Source organism: Rhinolophus ferrumequinum, chromosome 24 (genome assembly GCF_004115265.2).
Source record: "Rhinolophus ferrumequinum isolate MPI-CBG mRhiFer1 chromosome 24, mRhiFer1_v1.p, whole genome shotgun sequence".
NCBI classification, from domain to species: domain Eukaryota; kingdom Metazoa; phylum Chordata; class Mammalia; order Chiroptera; family Rhinolophidae; genus Rhinolophus; species Rhinolophus ferrumequinum.
In genome coordinates this window covers 12,963,608-12,980,941 of record NC_046307.1, presented here as the reverse complement: position 1 = coordinate 12,980,941, position 17,334 = coordinate 12,963,608, and the positions used below count along the sequence as shown (strand labels likewise).

General features: G+C 44.3%; 1 protein-coding gene across 8 annotated transcripts in view; it reads left to right on the top strand.

Annotated features, from left to right (window-relative positions):
- The window catches only part of KLHL3 (kelch like family member 3), a 251,706-nt gene that overhangs the window by 139,452 nt on the left and 94,920 nt on the right, over positions 1 to 17,334 (top strand). Inside the window, exons 1-2 of one of the 8 annotated variants that reach the window (XM_033096635.1) lie at positions 2,599 to 2,642; positions 3,124 to 3,232. The exons of 5 other annotated variants lie outside the window; for them this stretch is intronic. In XM_033096635.1, the coding sequence (XP_032952526.1) occupies positions 3,177 to 3,232 (56 nt within the window). In that variant the 5' untranslated portion in view covers positions 2,599 to 2,642; positions 3,124 to 3,176. Of the gene's footprint in view, positions 1 to 2,598; positions 2,643 to 2,764; positions 2,878 to 2,939; positions 3,233 to 17,334 lie in introns of those variants that run through there. 2 more of the 8 variants (XM_033096634.1, XM_033096638.1) reach the window with 2 other exon arrangements.

Here is a 17,334-nt window from a genome sequence, read left to right as displayed (position 1 = left end):
GTGTCTAGTTTGATGAAATGTAGTAGTTGTATATAATTGTGTATCACCACAGTCAAGATATGAAACATTTCCATAACCCTAAAGAGTTTCTTGTGCCTTTTGATCCCCTGATGCCTGCAGTAGTTATCAGCTGGGCAGAAGGTTCTGTTGCACAGCCAGGTGTAGGACCACTCTGCTGCGTTATGGTGCCTGCAAATATGAGGAACTGAAGTCCTGGAGGAGGAGGAGGAGGATAAAAGCAAGAGAAGAAGGAAAAAGACACTGAAAAGGAAGAATGATTGGCCTGTTTCTAGATAAGCTATGTTGTACTAGCTACTTGTGGAGAGAGGGAGGGTGGAGAGGAGAACTTTCTAGACCAAATCCACTTAAAAAAACAAACAACAGCAAAGTTTCTTCCCCTACTATGGTGTCTTCCTGAGCCACATAGACCTGAAGGATTCTGAACAAAGTTGATGTGGATGGCTGGGTATGTTGCTTTGGGATGGAGTGGTGGGGCCCCTGGGTACTATTGGTAAGCTGCGGGAGGGACCCTGGGAAGGGGGAGGAGGGCAGGAAGGGGGTAAGGCACTATTGCTAGGCATCCCAACGATAGGACCTCTTCCTCCAAGCAGACACTACTGACCTGGGTTCCTTTGGCTTCCCTCTACTGCAAGAATCTAGTGGCAACTCTTCTTAATCTGAAATCCATTTAGGACAGTTAGCCTAGAGTCAACAGGTTCAGGCTGTGACCCAGAGAACATTTGGATAATAAGGTAGAAAATGTAAACCGTAGCTCTGAAACTAGAGAAGATTAGGATGGGAGCTTTGTGCCAAGAGTCTGGAGACTTTGATTCTTGGCTTAGCTCTGACCCTGATTTTATTAGATGGCCATCTTGGTGCTCTTCTCTGAGTTGTCTCTGTTCTGTATACCTCTTGTGGTTTGAGTGGTGAATAAAGTGTGCAGGTGGTGGCGGTGTGGTTCCAACACATACATTGTAGTGAGGGCAAAAGCAGGTTGCAAAGGAAATTCTGTGAAATTTTAAACTGGCTCTTAATGGCTGTGTATTAAAACCTGAATATGCTCAGCCCTTAAGTATTTCCTTTCCTGGCCTTTTTTTTTCTTTCTTTTTTCTTGTTTGTTAGATGTGACATTTCCCCCTTTTCTTGTATGGTGGAGTTGTGAATGAGGGTATGAAGTTGTGAAAGAGACTCATCTAATTATGTCCCTTCTATGAATCACCCAGTTGTCTTCCTGGTGGGTGCCTGTACTCTGGCACATATTCTGGGATTCGGTTTCCTTATTTGTGATGTTCAGCTTCTGGTTGCTGTGATTCACCTCAAGAGGAAATATCTGGAGTAGAGCCACAGGCTGATTAGAGGAGGAAGGGGACAGAGAGGGCAAAGACATGAGGAGTATTGTTGTGAAAGGAAGAAGTGTAAACACAGGACTTGGGTGGGGGGGTGGCGAGCGGTAAAGAAAATCACCCAGGCCTCTTCTCACTTGAGAAAGAGTGAATTTGGGCAATGGCTGCATCTAAGAGGACACTGCGATGTAGGGAGATAATCTTTGAGAATGACACCCTCGCCAGTTTGAGTTCTGCTGGTTATAGAAAGGTGATAAAAAGTTTAACTTTCTATTAACGTCAGTGTCCCTCCTTCCCCACTTGGTTTTAGGGGTTTATAGCAGTGAAGAAACTTTAACAGGTCAAAATTATAACAATAGTAGATGTACTGAGCATCTCTTGTACTTCAATATGTGTCATGTCATCCTACCTGAAGCCCCCCCACAAAAATCTAGAGTCCAGTAAAATTTTCTTCTTAAACAACCTTACAGATTAATGAGAAGAAAAATGGAGCATTGAAGACATTTTTAGAATCATGTTATTTTAGAGCTGAAGGGGACTCTAGAGGTTTCTGGTTGGACCCTGTCTTGTGGATGAAGAACTGAGGTCCAGAGCAAGGAAAAGACTTGCCGAAAGTCACTCAGATAGCTCGTGGTAGCCCGCGTGGATCCTGATAAGCGCAGGTGTTTCCTGGAGGGTCCCAGCCTGGAGGTGCTCACGGATGATTTTCTGAGGCATCAGGGAAACCCCCAAACCCATTTTTGTGGCTAACCAACCATCAGTGCTGATTGCCTCAATGGCCGCTAAGCCTCTTGGCTGTGGCGAGGAGACAGACTGGCCTCTTGGCTTTCCCAAGATTAGGTATGAGAGTTCAGTTAGTCCAAATGGAGTCTCGGCAGCTGGAGATCACAGGGTGTGAGAGATCTTCAGCTGGAAATGGGGGAATCAGTGGGAGACTAACTAGTTAGAGACACAGCTTAAGTCAAATTTCAACAGGACAGACTTCAGGAAGGTATTTTAGGTTTGTGCTATGGCATTGGTGGTCTTTCAGTACGTCGGAGGGAGATAAATGCCTGCAGTATTTACTGTGATGGCTTTACGGCAATCGTCTTTGGTCTTGTGCCATAAAATCGGGTTTGTTTCAATTGCACCTATTTTTACCAGTTTCCCCCCTTTTCTAATTTCTCTCTGCATTTTTCTCAGTTTAATCAGGCTCTTTCCCCCTAACTCCCCCTCTCTCTATCAGATTCTCAGAGCTACTGCGGATTTTGGGAGGAGGAATTGGACCGTGAGCGGTGACCTACAAGTCAATTTCCCCAGGTGGATAAACTCCTCTGCAAGCCACAGAGGGGCCTCCTCATTCCAGCAATCCGGCGGGGCTGACAGACTCATTCGTGGCCTGTGGGGGCAGGGCAGGAGGTGGGGGCCAATGTTTCCTGGGCTAGTGAGGAGCTGCCAGAGCCTTTGCAGTCTAGGCAGAGGAGACGGGAGCCCCTGGGGTGGGCCAGTCGCCTGGACCGGGGATGCCTGCGCAGATGTGGAGGCAGCTGGAAAGGTGGCAGTGCACTGGGGTTGCGGGAGCTGCGCTGTTCCTAGGAGACGGAGCAGCCAGCCTGCGGGGGAGGGGGAGCAAGTGGGTTGCTGCTTTTAGCAGCTGAAAGGGCTGCAGGGAGCTCTGGGTAAGACATTTTCTGCTGCTGCTGCTTCTGCGGTAGAAGCTGCCGCTAGTAAGTCAGAGGAAGGAGGATCGAGAGGGAGGAGGCTTCATTTGCAGCCATGCTGAATCACTGTTGCTGATCAGGTCTCCCGCTGGTTGGCTGCCAGACTGAGAACAGAGCTAGGATCCCTGGGTGCATGCACAGTTCAGCAGCTGCCACCCCCGCTGGGCCTCGCACAATGGAGGGTGAAAGGTATGTATGTATGTGTGTGTTGTGTTGTGTGTGAGTATGTGTGTAAGTAAATGTGTGCTCTCGGGGCAGCCACCAGCTTTTGTGTTTGCGTTGGCTAGGCAGGGTCCGAAGACCTGGCCACTGCTGGATCCCCGTGGGCAGCAGAGTAGAGCCGGGAAGCCCCTTTCTCCAGAGACCTAGCTTCCGCAAAGGCAGGTCTGGGTTTGCTGGGCAGCGGAGCACCCTGAAAGAAGGGACTTCCTGGCTGGTGTTTGGTAATAGTTTCAGCACGGGCTGAATCAGGATTGCCTTTCTCAGGCTGTTTCAAGGAGGCGTTTCCCTTTCCTGGCTACTTTCCCGGGGTGTTTTTTCTTTGGTGGGGGGTTTTTTGATGTCATAGCAGGGCTGGCCTGGCATAGAGTGATTGCGTTTTCACATTGAATTGCTCAAATCTTCAGCAATCATGCCATGCTGATGTCTTTCCTAAAAGTGTGTGCGTGTGTGCGTGTGTACGTGTGTGTGCGTGCGTGTTCCTATATACACGCACAAGTTCAAGTAAGAAGGAGAGAAACCTGTCAGATGATACTTGCTTTGAACTGATTTCCATTTGCATTGAAAAGTTTATAAATGTTACTGGAAGGTATGTGCTTGAGAGGAACTCTTGCTTCTTCTACCAGGGGTTTCTTATGAAATAGGAATCAACAGAAGGGAATTTAAGTACTTTTGTTGAGCTGGATCTTACTAGCAAGGGTTTGTTTCCTGGCAGGCACATGCATGTCAATTTTAAACTGTTATCTGAGGATCTGCTGCTTTCATTGTGAAGGTGCTCAGTGCAGTGCAAGGGCAGGTCATTCCTCCCTCTTTGTGTTAAAACATCTCCTCATGTTGGGCCAGCCTCTTCATTCTGTGGATCTGCGGCTGGGAAAGAACAAGGCTTGCCATTTTCCTTGAGGTGAGAAGAGAGCAGGGAGGGGTCAGGCCATGGAAGCCTCCAGTGGGAGGAGGGCGGCTGCTCTGAGCTGCCAGTCTGATGCAGATGGTAACCGGCTGGTTACATGATAACAGGTTTAACTAAATCAACACTGTCTAGAGAGAACCTCAGTAAACACTTGCCTTTGCGTGGATTCTCCCAACTCTTGCATCTCATGCTGCAGAATGACGTCATTAAAGATCTCTAGATCCCATTAGAACTGGTATGATTTTTGGGGCCCCAGGGACTGTGTTTCTTGATGTGACTCCCACAGGCAGAGTCTGGGACTTTTCAGACTGAGTGTGCTGCTGGTCTATCCTCTCCCTGGGTGCTCTTTGTAGCAGGAGCTGTGTTGGACTCCATGTGGCCTGTTTCCTAGGCTTGGGGCAGACGTGGGCAGTGTCTTCACCTTCTCCTATTGGCCTGGTAGCTAGCAGAAGGGCACGGGTGATGTGAATGGAGGTTTAGAGATTCTGGACCAGGCCTGTCTTCTTGACCCACGTTATAGCAGGGCTACAAGATCCATGTGAGACCAGCAGCAGCAGCAGTTCCAAGGACTGCTTCCCACGCATTTTGGGCCCCAAATGTGTTCCCAGTACTGTGTTCAGAAATGTAATGAGTCCTTGCCCTCAAGAAGCCGTCTCGTTCTTTAGTGCTCTGGTGACTCAGCTGGGATGGCTGATGTCTTTGGCTTTATAACACCTGATTTTTGCACACGTTCTTTTGCTTTTCCCTTTTGGAGACAGAGACTAGGCAAGAAATCCAAACTGAGCAACTTCCCACATTCACCAGGTCATTCAGCTTACTGCATTTTGTTTCCACTCCAAGGCCAGCTTACTGTGCCAGGCATTCGTCTTCTTCTGAAGTCTGCCTCTAGTCTCCAGTCCCTCTCATAGGCTCACCCATACCCCACCAAGGGGTCTACTGGTCTCTTGTGGTCACCCATCCCGTATTCAACTCCATCCAGCCTCAGATCCTTATCTTCCAGAGTTCCTTTTTCCTGCAATGCCTTTTCCTTCCTCTTTTCCAAAAAGTTATCCATCTATCAAGTTTTAAAATTCTTTATCCAAGAAATCTCAGCTTTTCTAGTCCTGGCTGGTGTTCATATGAATTTCAATACCTCTAGTTTGTATCTCATAGTTGGATACTGAATAATAGGCCCACCCACAAAGTCTTTTTGTGCTTTTGTTTCATATATCGTATAAGTCCCCAAACTTGGAGATAGGTCCTCAAGGACGATACCTGTACCTCTGAATACTCCTCGTTGCCTACTGTGTGACTGCACGCGCAGTAGGTGCTGGATAACTATTTGCTGATTAGCTGATAACTTCTGCGAGAAGCTCTGATAACTAAAAAGAAAGTTGGTGAGAGAGAAGATTGAAGCCTTTGGCCAATGGGTTCATCCTTGGATATCGGCCTTATTATCTCAGCACGGGTAATTGACCCCATGGAATGCTTTGACGTAGGGGGAGAACGGGGGAAGTAGTCTTGTTTTACAAGTTCCCTGGGAAACCCAGGGCCAGAGAAGCCGAGTGACTGGCGTAGGATCACATGTCAAACCTCCAGAGACTGGAGGGATCCTGAATCTGGGGCTTGTTCCACACTTAACCTGCTGAAGCTTAATCGGGGCTGTTTTTAAGCATTAAAATTTTTCAGCCAAGAGATTTCTAATGAACAATTTTCTTTCTTTGCCATGAGGGTATGAAAATAACTTCTACCTTGAAAGGCCATTAATTGAAAGCATGGGCTTTGGAGTAACAGAGACCTTTCAGTGAGTCTACTTCATAAACTATATGACCTTGAGTGTGTCACATTTTTTTTTTCAGAAATAATTTTTCTTTTTGGTGCAAAGGGAGTAATAACAGTATCTATGCCTCATGGAGTTGTTGTGAAGATCAAATGAAGCAATATGTATAAAGGACCTAGTAAAGTTTTTCTGGCACCAAATAAGTACTCAGGAAATGATAGTTGCCGTTATCATTGATATTCGTCTACTGCGCCATTGTACCCCAGGACTCATGCTGGGATATTAAACAACGCTTATTTTATGGCCTTCCTATAAGCAGATTATGCAGGGTCATTCATGAGAAAATTTGGGAGAGTTTTTTGGGCCATCATCTTGCTTCTACCTAAACGATCTTCTCAGAGTAAGATACCACACAGGGCTTGGTATTTCATCTTCTAGGTTTCACGAAGACCTACCTTAATCCTCCTTTTAATAGACACCCTGAGGCTTCTGGGTGCCTTAGTGGTTTGGAGCCATGAACTGGATACACCTTTGTTCGGGCCGAAATCTTTAGAACTTGTGAATTTGCACTCACCTTTGCTGTATCCTGCAAGCTCTCTAGCTCCCTACGGGACCTTCTGATGCTAAGTGTGTGTGTGTGTGTGTGTGAGTGTGTGTGTGAGTGTAGAGCAGATAGACTTTGAAGATGGTAGTTGCTCCTGCTATTGGGATTTTATTTCAGTTCTGGAAATCAGCCTTATGAATGGATTAAAATAAATTTCCAACTTATATGAGGTAACTGGAGTAGTCAAATTCATAGAGACAGCAATGAGAATGGTGGTTGCCAGAGACTGGGAAGAAGGAGGAAGAGTTATTGTTTAATGGGCACAGAGTTTCATTTTGGGAAAATGAAAAAGTTCTGGAGATGGTCGGTGGTGATGGTCGCACAACAACATTCATGTACTTACTGCTGCTAAACTGTTATAGATGGCTAAAATGGTACATTTCATGTTACATAATATTTTACCACAATTTAAAAAGATTTCCCAGGCCTGCTTTCTGGCATATCTGCAAGAGTTGCAGAGAACCACAACTTCTGGAAGAGGCGTCATGAAAAGGGGAAGTTGGTTGTCCATTTTTCTTAAAACTGTGGTGGTTGTCTTGATCAGAAGCGTCAGGATGCCCCTGCTTGAGGGGGACACCATGTGCCCAGCATTATGCTGTGATCGTGTGAGCAGTCCCCAGAGGGAGAATGCCTGCTCCTGGGTCTCAGGGAGGGAGCTGCCTTCGGACCTGGAAGAAGCTTATCTTTTTGCCCTTGATCTAGGAACAGATAGGTCATATTTTCTGAGAAGACATGACTTAAAAAGCCGATGCTCTCTAAATGCTGAGTTTTGCGGCAGGTGAAATGCTGGCAAGACCCAGGGAAGGGCAAGTGTTGAGTGCTCCAGCCTTTTCTCTCTTTCCCCAGCATGTTGCTGAGTCCTCTCCTACCCATAGAAGTCACAGGTAGAAACTTTCAAAGAAATTTTTGGGCATCACTACTGCCTGAAGCAGATGTACATTTCATCTATGATAATTGAAACCAAGTTTTCCGTTTTGGCTAAGTAAGGTTTTCAGCTGCAAAAAAACAAAGTCAATGGAAGAAACCATTTATTTCCCCATACTCAGATTTGGGATTTTTAGGATCTTGCATGCTAGGTTTTAGGTTGTTATTATAAATGCAGACAAGAACATTTTGGGCTAAATTTTCTAGAGCAAGTGCATTATTTGATGAAATTTGGCTTTATAGAAACTGACCTAATTTTTTTTTCAATTGCTGGATGAACCCTAAAACTAGGTTAGACTGAAAAGAACATTAATAAACTTTATTAAAAAATGAACATCTTTGTTTTTAGATTTTTTCCCCTATTAGATAAATTCAGCGGTCTTCAAGCTAGAAATCTATGACTTTTTATAATTTGTAAGGGTTTTCAGAGCCTGAGCACAACTTTCCTGGATTTTCTTTTTAACTTTCATGAGTCTGTTGTAGCTTCTATCAAAACCACACACATGGGAAGAGCTCAGCTTCCTATTCAAACCAAACAGAAGCTTGGATTCCCGAATGCCACATAACAAGGGATGTGTTTTCTTTTAGTCTTTCTCTCGCTTCGTCTAATTCTGCATGAACTCAAGCATTTATCTTGTTTTACATTTTTACACAGTCCCCTTCAGAGATTTCCCCCCTGGGTTTTGAAGGAAGCGATCTGTGAATTGGACTCTTAGGAATGCGATTAGTAGCATACCTGTTGTTGAGCACATTAGAAGAATGGCTGCAGCTGCTGGTCAGCTTTGATGAGTCATGATGGGCTTGTGTGAAAATTCCAAATTCAGTACAACGGATAATATCGATTCCAGTACAGGCCACAGTTTCCCACCATCTGTGGAGTGAAGTAGTGCTATGTATGTCACAGGTCCTGGAGGGTTCTGGCGTTTTCCATTTGGCCTGGTTTGGCCACACAGTGGAGAACCTCAGAGAGCAGGACCTACAAAATGAGCCCCGCCTGGGCCTGATGGGCTGCGGTCATTATCCCACGTCAGTGGGCATTGCTGTGAAGAGCATGGGCCTGGGGTCGGAGAGACCTGGGTTTGAGTGTTGACTCTCCATGTAGTAGTTGTGTGGGACTTTTGGGTAAATTTTATCTCAGTGCCTCAGGGGATAATAATACCTTTCTCAGGGTTGTTCTGAAGATAAAATGAGACAGTGCAGGTAAAGTGCTTTAATGTATCATCGGCTTTCAGTAAATGCTAACTTATTAACTGCAGCCTGGGAGCTGTCGCTTCCTGATGCTTGTCTTCCTGACGTGTGTCCCCCTGGACGGACGCATGGACTGAACGGGCACCACTGAAAGAGGGTGAAGAATACGGGGCTTTCTAGCGGCCTGTGTGTAGGTGGTGTTTCTTGGTGACAGGACTGCTGCATCATCCAGTCCTGGAACCTGCTGCCTGGACAGTTTCCAGTTGGCAGCTCCTTCCTTAATTCAGAAGGAGAAATCTAGATTCGGTCATTTTAGTCTCGCACTTTAGGTTTGGGATACATACTAGCTCTGCAGTTTCCCCAGAGCCCTGTCGGTTCTGAAAGCCTAGCTTGTCAGCGTCCCATCCCCACCCAGACTTGGGAAGCAGTCATGCTAATGAACTCATCATGAGAACCTGAAGTACAACAGTCCGAAGGGCAGTTTGTTAATTTGCCATGAAAACTATTACTAGCGAGATGTTCCCGAGGGCCTGCCACCGCTTTGTTGCTTCCTGAAGGAGAACCATGGGGGAGGCCAAAATGATCAAAAGACTTCATGGTAAGCTAGGGACTGAGTTATGATATTCGAATATTGGAGATTTCAATCTCCACAACAGGGATCTGACCTGAGGCTGAACCAAATGACTATGTCTGATAATTAAATCATTTTCTGTCCTAGATAGTGGGGGATGAGTGGGACCGAGAGCTTTCTCTGTCCGAATCTTGTTTTTCGGTTTCCTGTTCTAAACGATACCTTTTTTTTGTTGAGGGATTTTAATGCTTTTGGTATAGTCTTACTGCAACTCAGAGTTGTTTTGCCTTCTTCAGGTGACTGCCTTTCTTCTGTCTCATGTGTAGCTTGAACATAATGTTCCTGGGCTCTGTATGTGGTCCAGTATCAGCCCACACTGCCTGAACTTTATTTGCATCTCTTGAAGCCTTTTAGAGGCGATGCAGTTCGTAATCCTCAGAGGCATTTCTAAGCCTCCAGTTTCCTTTCCTCTCCTCTCATCCCCTGGCTGCTCCGGGGCTCTTCATCTGACAGAGCCCCAGACACTTCTGCACACTCAGCCTACTTAGAGGTTTTTCCTTCTGCTTTGCTGACATGCTTTCCAGTATTCTTTTCTTTCCATTCATTGCCTGAATTTTCCTCAGCTATGGAAAGAGCCTAAGAGCTGACACAGTAAGCAACAACCCTGGTTGCTGCTTCCTTCCCCCTTCTTCAGTTGATGCTGGCTTTCTCTTGCCTTCCCCCCACCCCAATGCCCCTGATTCTTTATCGTAAATGCAGGGAACTGGACTGGCTAAGAAAGAACCCCCCTTCCATGGAGGAGGAATGAAGGGAAGTTGAGAGGGACAAAGCCATAATTATTTTAATACGGGGAAGTGAGGAAAGAGGGACTAGTTGGCAGTTATACCTCATTTATTTACCTGTCCATTCATTTACTCGATAATCCTTTACTGAGCACCTGTCATATGCCAGAGGCTAATAGAGAGGGAAATAAGACACCATCCTGGCTCTCAACTCAGAGTCTAGGGTGGGCAGTGGTGTGCTAGAGCCGGCATTTACTCACTTGTAAGAGTTGCTTGTTAAAATTTCAGGAATTTTGTGAATCAGTTTTTAAATACAGCCCTTATGAAAATTAAATGATGTAACTTACCAATTAAGTGTATTAAAAACAAGTGTAATAAACACTAAAAACTCATCACTTCCAAATTATTTTACTATGATCTGGGCCTCTTAGATTCTGTCTCCTGTTATCTCTGTGCAGTGGAAATACTCTCTGGTGGCATGATGACGTGGTCTTACACAACTCTTCCCAACTCCACATACTCAGTGACACTGCCTCGGTAGCTTGAAATCTACCATGGTGGGAGTATTTACACCATGGGAATTGGCAAATGTTACAAATGAGGGCTCCCTTCCTCCCAACCAACTGTTAAACATTTACCAGCACACACTGTGGGGGAGACAGAGAAGTAAGAGGTAATTACGTTATTGTAGAGAGGGAAGCACAGAGTACTGTGGGAACACAGAAGAAGGGAAATTAGTCTAGTGGGTACTGGTGGATGACAGGGAAGCCTTCCAACAAGAAGCTTGAAGGACTGGTAGGAGCAAGCTAGATATATGGGAGAGTGGGTGGGGACAGGGCAAAAGAGCCCCGTATTTAGGCAATTTCAAGTATTTTAGTACTGCAGTAACAAGAAGTCTTCAGGGCAATGATGGGATTATGAAGCACCAGGCTAGATCTCTGAGATTTACTCCGAGTGCAGTGAGGAACGAGTGAGAAGTGTCACTTAGAACATGCCTTGCTCACACTGACATTCTGTATAGATAACTCGAGTCTGGCAGGAGGTTATTGCAGTAATCCAGACAAGAGATCATGATGGCCTGGGCTGAGGTGGGGCAGTGACTGTGAGAGGGAATGAGTGGAGAGAGAGATATGAAAGGACATGCGATGGATGGGACTCGTGGCTGTCTGCAAGGGATATGAGAGAGGAGAGAGGGAAGAAGATATCCAGCATGACATCCCAGGGTCTGCCTTGGGTAGGTGAGTGGGTGGTTGGTTATGCCTTGGAGATAGAAAACAGAGAAAGAAGAGTCAGCTTGAGGGAGGGTGGGGAGCATTAATTTTGGATATATTGAGTATGAGTTACTATGCAAAACCTAAGTGGGGGAGTCAAGACATTGGATAGGTGGATCTGGAATTTAGAGGATCGGGGAGGGCAGGAGAAAGGGCCGTAGGAGATGTGCCAAAGGAAGAGGGCCTAAATTTAGAGCTTACATATTTCTATTTATGAATTCTATAACTAATATTTTATGGGTATTGATTTATAGTTCAACTCTGAAGGCCAACCCTACTTGTGTTTTTTTAAACTGTTAGGATTGGAGGCAGTGGCTGGGGCGGGCTATCCTACTCTGCTGTACTGTCACTGGTAAGAACAAGCGACAGATTTTCAGGTCAGAGTTTATTGATGACAAATATGTAATGAGGGCCTACTGTGGGTATGGCTCTGGCTGGGCAGGCCAGGCCATACAGATCGGTCTTGGACACATGGTCTTTGCCTACGAGGAATATTGCATGTAGTGTGAGAGGGATGGGTGGTAGGATGGCTTCCTTGAAAAGGTAAGAAAACACAGGGCCGTATTCTAAGTGCCGATTGAGTTCTAGGCCAGAAATACTGTAAGAATTTAGGAAAGACAGAGATCACTTAGGACCGAAGGATTCAGAGGGTTTCATAGAGGAGGCAAAGCTTAATTAGTCTTGGAAAAACAGGTATTTAGAGTTTGATACAGGAAGAGGGAGGGGGAATCCCCTGTAGTGGATGGTTCATCTGCTCCGTATAGAATAGGTATTCAGTAAATATTTAAATGAGTGCGAGGTAAGGCTAGCATTTATATTCAGTCCAGGCCAAGGAGGGCTTTGGATAGTAGGCAAGAATCATGTCTTTATCCTGTAGGTGATGATTTTTCAGCCTTCTAGCTGTAGACACCCAATCTTACATGGACACCCAATTATATATATATATATATATATATATATATATATATATATATATATATATATATATATATATATATATATGGAGAGAGAGAGAGAGAGAGAGAGAGAGAGAACAAATGGGAGCAGAGGGCTATGACTGAGCCTCTAACTTATACTAACTCTCATGGCCCCTGGAGAGACCTATTGGCAGTGAGAATTTGAAAGATGTGATCAGAGTGACCTTTAAGAAGGATCACTTTGTCAGCGGTGTACAGGAAACTTTTGGAAGGAGAGCAAGAATGGGGAAAACATACCTAAAACAAAGAAGGTTGAAAATTAAGGGGTGAAGACGGTGCATGTAGCAGGCAAGCGTGTACCAAAAGGAAATGGTGATGGGGGTAAAGACACATATAACGTGATGACCAGAGCGCCTCTGATACGCAGTGACGTTAGCACCAACGAGAGTCTCCCGTGAAGTTACCTGTGCTTCCAGTGAAGTCCCAGCCCTTACGAGTCTTTGGTAAACTTGGTGATCTCTTTTAATTTGTAAGAACAGCACAGACCATTTCTGAAGTTAAACCTGAACATTTAACACAACATCAAAACCAGGAAATTGACATTGCCACAGTGTGTGTGTGTGTGTGTGTGTGTGTATGTAGTTCTGTCATTTTATCACATGTGTCCAGGCATACCTCGGAGATATTGTGGGTTCAGTTCCAGACTGCCACAATAAAGCGAATATCTCAATTTAAAAATAAAAAAGAATGGGGAACAGCAGGTGAGAGGCCATGGTGATGGTCTAGGCCAAGGGAAAAGAGGAGCAGAGAGCCCAGGAAGGAAGGGCCAATTGTGTGCGTCCTTCTTATGTCTATGGGCCTCGACTATCTCACATGTGTGACTACTTGAATGGTGTCAGCGAGAGTGCAAACTATGTCTGAGCCAACTCTCTTTCTGTGGGTTATTGGCCTTTTAACCTGCTGGGCTAGAGGAATTCCTCACGGCACCAGTTCACCATGGCACCAGTGGTGGTTCATATAAGTATGGTTAACAATAACAGGACAGTGTGTGAAATTAATTAAATTATTGGGCCAGATATGTGGTGGTTTGACAAAGTTGACTAGATGTGTTCTGATTCTGCTGCAGCCTGTGTGGGAAATTGCTTGGGTAACCATTTCTGTATAATTCTATAGGAAAGAACAAGGATTCTGGCCGGCCCATGCTTTCTCACCACATCTATTATCGGTGACTCATTTGAATCTTAAATATGGCTCAACTTGAATGTTACTGAAACTGTGGACATATGAGCAGTGATGTCAGCAGCCAGAGCTTCAGGGCTGGTCGTGAGGGGGGGGAGCACATATAAGTCAACATCCGCTATGGAGAGAATGTGGTAGGTTTTCATACCTCTCGCCAGATCATGAAACCCTGAAGACTGGATCACCTCAGTTGGGCTGGGTGGTAGTTCTTGAAGCTTGGTGTGGTTTTAATAGGGGCTGAGGCTTAAGGGTTGAAGCTGGAGCCAGTCTTTGCTCTTGGAGAAATTAACCACTTTGTGCTTAGAGTATTTACTGATAAAAACTTTTCAGCAGAAAACATTGTAGCTGAGTCTGCCTAGAGGTGTGGCGTGTGTGTGTGTGTGTGTGTGATTTTGGCTGGGTCTGGGTAGGGTGAAAAGCATGGTCTTAGACCTTGAACTTGGGCAAGAGAGGGAAATATATCTCAGTGTGGTCTGTGTTTCACAGGTAGGGAGGGAAATCCACCAGCCTTGTCTGGGATCAAGAACTGAGCATGCTGGGGATTGGGCCTTGAGAGAGTGGGATTGGCTATCTCTTGGGGAATAACTAAGTTAAGATCTGGTATGAATGGAGGGAGAAAGGTTTAGGGGAGGGACTGCTGGGATCCAGCAGCTCTGCCTGAACATGTGATCCTAGGCTGAGGCATATCTACATATGTGTGTGCGTGTGTGCGTGCACGAGCATATATATGTACTTATATTGCTGGAGGATGTAGGCTGTTGGGAAACAGCTTGGGCTGATTCCACTCAAGGACACCTAAGCTCAGATCCTATCGCTGCCACTTATTATCTATGTGACTTTGTACAAGATTCTTAACTTCTCTGAGCCCTCAGATCCTTTCTCTCCTTAACTTCCTGCTCTCTGGAAGGTCAGTGAGTTTCCATGAAGCTTGTATCATCTGGAAACCAGAGACCCCACTCCAGATTTCCCCCATCTTCATAGCCAAGCAGAGCGAAGGAAGACAGAGATGTGGAGTGCCTTCTGATGTTAAGCTTTGCCTTTGCATCAGGGTGGGAAGGACTCTGGATAGAACGAGGAAGCCAGATGTCTTTTCCTTCACCAGCCTTGTGGTCATCACCGTGTTCTTTCAGGGAAGCTTTAGTGTGAATTGCATTTTGTTGAACTTGAATCCTCTGATAATAGGCAATCTATGTTTGAGATCTTTTGGTAAACACAACATTGTATTAACATGGATTTATCATTATCTGACCATTCTGGAAGGCTGGAAAGTGTCAAGAGCAACACACAAGGAAGAGCAAGCCTTTCTGATCACTAGTAACAGTGGATATTGTCATCATTGCTTCCAAGATGGGTCTGTTTGGTCTACGTCTATTCCATATATGTGAAATGGGACTAATAACGTCTGTCCATGGGGCTTTTATGAGCTCTAATCTTATTAGTTCCCTGTTAAAAACCTTCAATGGTTCCCTGATCGATACCAAATTATATTTTCTCTTTCTGGCTTTTAAGTCTCTATACAATTTGAAGACAACGTTTGTAATGAATATTTGTGCATTGTTTTACAGTTTCTAGATTTATCCCAGGAATGCAAGTATGGTTTAGTATTAGAAAATATATTAGTATCATTTACCCATTAAAAGAATAAAAGGAAAAATCCATATGATCATCTCATTAGAGTCACAAAAACATTTGGTAAAATTCAGTATAACTTTATGATTAAAAAAACAATGTATACAAGGGAATGTTCTCAATTTGATGAAGGGCATCTATAAAACTCCTTCAGTAAACATACACAATGGGGAAACATTAGAAACATCTTTAAAATCAGGAAGATGACAAGAATACGAGTATTCATTAGCATACTTTCTGTTCAACATTGTGTGGTTATCCTAGCCAATTTCTTTCAAAAAAGAAATTAGAGCCCTAAGAATTGGAAAGAAGGGAAAAAAAAACACCTCTGGCTTTATATTCAGGTAAAATGATTGTTGGGCGGCTGGATGGCTCGGTTGATTAGAGCACGAGCTCTGAACAGCAGGGTTGCTGGTTCGATTTCCACATGGACCAGTGAGCTGTGCCCTCCACAACTAGATTGAAGATAACGAGCTGCCGGAGGGGTGGCCGGATGGCTCAGTTGGTTAGAGCATGAGCTCTCAACAGCAAGGTTGGCAGTTCAATTCCCACATGGGATGGTGGGCTGCGCCCCCTGCAACTAAGATTGAAATGGCGACTGGACTTGGAGCTGAGCTGCACCCTCCACGACTAGATTGTAGGAGGACTTGGAACTGATGGGCCCTGGAGAAATACACTGTTCCCCAATATTCCCCTCCCTGCCCCCCCAGATTTTTAAAAAAAATTTAAAAGAAATGATAGTTTACATAGAACACCTAACTCGATCTTCAGACAAATAGAAATAATGGGAGCATTTGGTAAGGTGGTTGGATAAAAGATCAGTTTGCACAAATGAATTGTATTTTATAAACCATAATTAGAAAATATAATTTAAAAAAGACATCATTGCTATTATAAAATGGCAACAAAAACCATAAAATATGTAAGAAGAAAATTTAATTTAAAATTTAAGAATTAAAATTTAAACGTGTAAGGTCCTCATATGGAAAAAACACAAAAGTTTGAGTGACATTAAAGAGGACCTAAATAAATGAAGAGATATTCCATATTCATGGATAGGAAGACATAATATCAGAACGATGTCAGTTCTCTCCAAATTGATCTATAAATCCAGTGCATTTTCTATCAAAATCCCATGAGAGTTTTTCATGGAACTTGACAAGCTGATACTAAAAATTTGTATGAAAGAGTAAAGAGACTAGGACATTCATAACACCTCCGAAGCATAACGATAGGATTGGGACTTGCCCTCTCAGATATCAGGCCTTATTATGAAGCTACAGAAATGTGTTACTGGTACAGAGACAGATAAACTGACCAAAGGAACAGGTTAGAGAGTTCAGAAATAGATCCCTGTATATTTGGAATGTTGATATATGATCTAAAATGGCATGACAGGTGAGTGGGGCAAATAAGTATTCAATAAGTGGAATTTATGGGGAAAAATTAGATCTCTATTTCACATTGTGACATCAAAATCAACATCAGATAAAAGAAGGACTTAAATTTATCCAAAGGAAAAATGTTAAGCTTTTAATAGAATGTAGAAATCCATATCTTTCTAGCCTTGGAGTAGAAAAGGACACTAACTATAAAAGAAATTATGCCTCTGGGATTTCTTCCATGAAGTTTTTCATCTTTACTGGGTACTCTTCCTTATCACATTTTCTGTTTTGAGCGTTTCTTTACCTCTTTAAACACATGACTCTAATCAGCTGCCTTTGTGCATCTCTTTATATATTTTTTGTCCTGTGCTCATCTAACTTCTTTGCACTTGGAATCCAAACAGTCCCAAAGTTCAAATGTCCACTGCTTACGTTTGTACGCTGAGCTGAGGTGTGGAAGGCAGCCAGAGGAGCAGTCTGTCCTGGTTAGATGAGCTGTGGGTCTGGCATGCTTGATTGTATTTGAAATTTACAAATCCCAGTGTGAGATCTATTGAGACTCTTAGGTCTCTGGAACATTCTCTTAACCACAGCAGCTCCTTTCTCAAGCCAGTTTGCAAGGCTGAGTGGTAGCATGGACAGAGGGCTGTGGACAGAGGGAAAGGCAAAGGAAACTACTCTCATTGTCTTAGAGTTGGAGTGAACTGTGGGTCCCCAAATCTACATGAGTGGAGAAGGTTCTGTTTTCCGACTAGCAAAGCAAAGCTTAGCCTGGTCCAAACAGAGGTAACTCCACTCGATGACCGTGGAGCTGAATAGTTTCTTCCTTGCTCATTCTTTTGATTTTTTCTTTCCCACCCCCCATTATATTGAGACATGTTGCTCAGGAGTAGTTG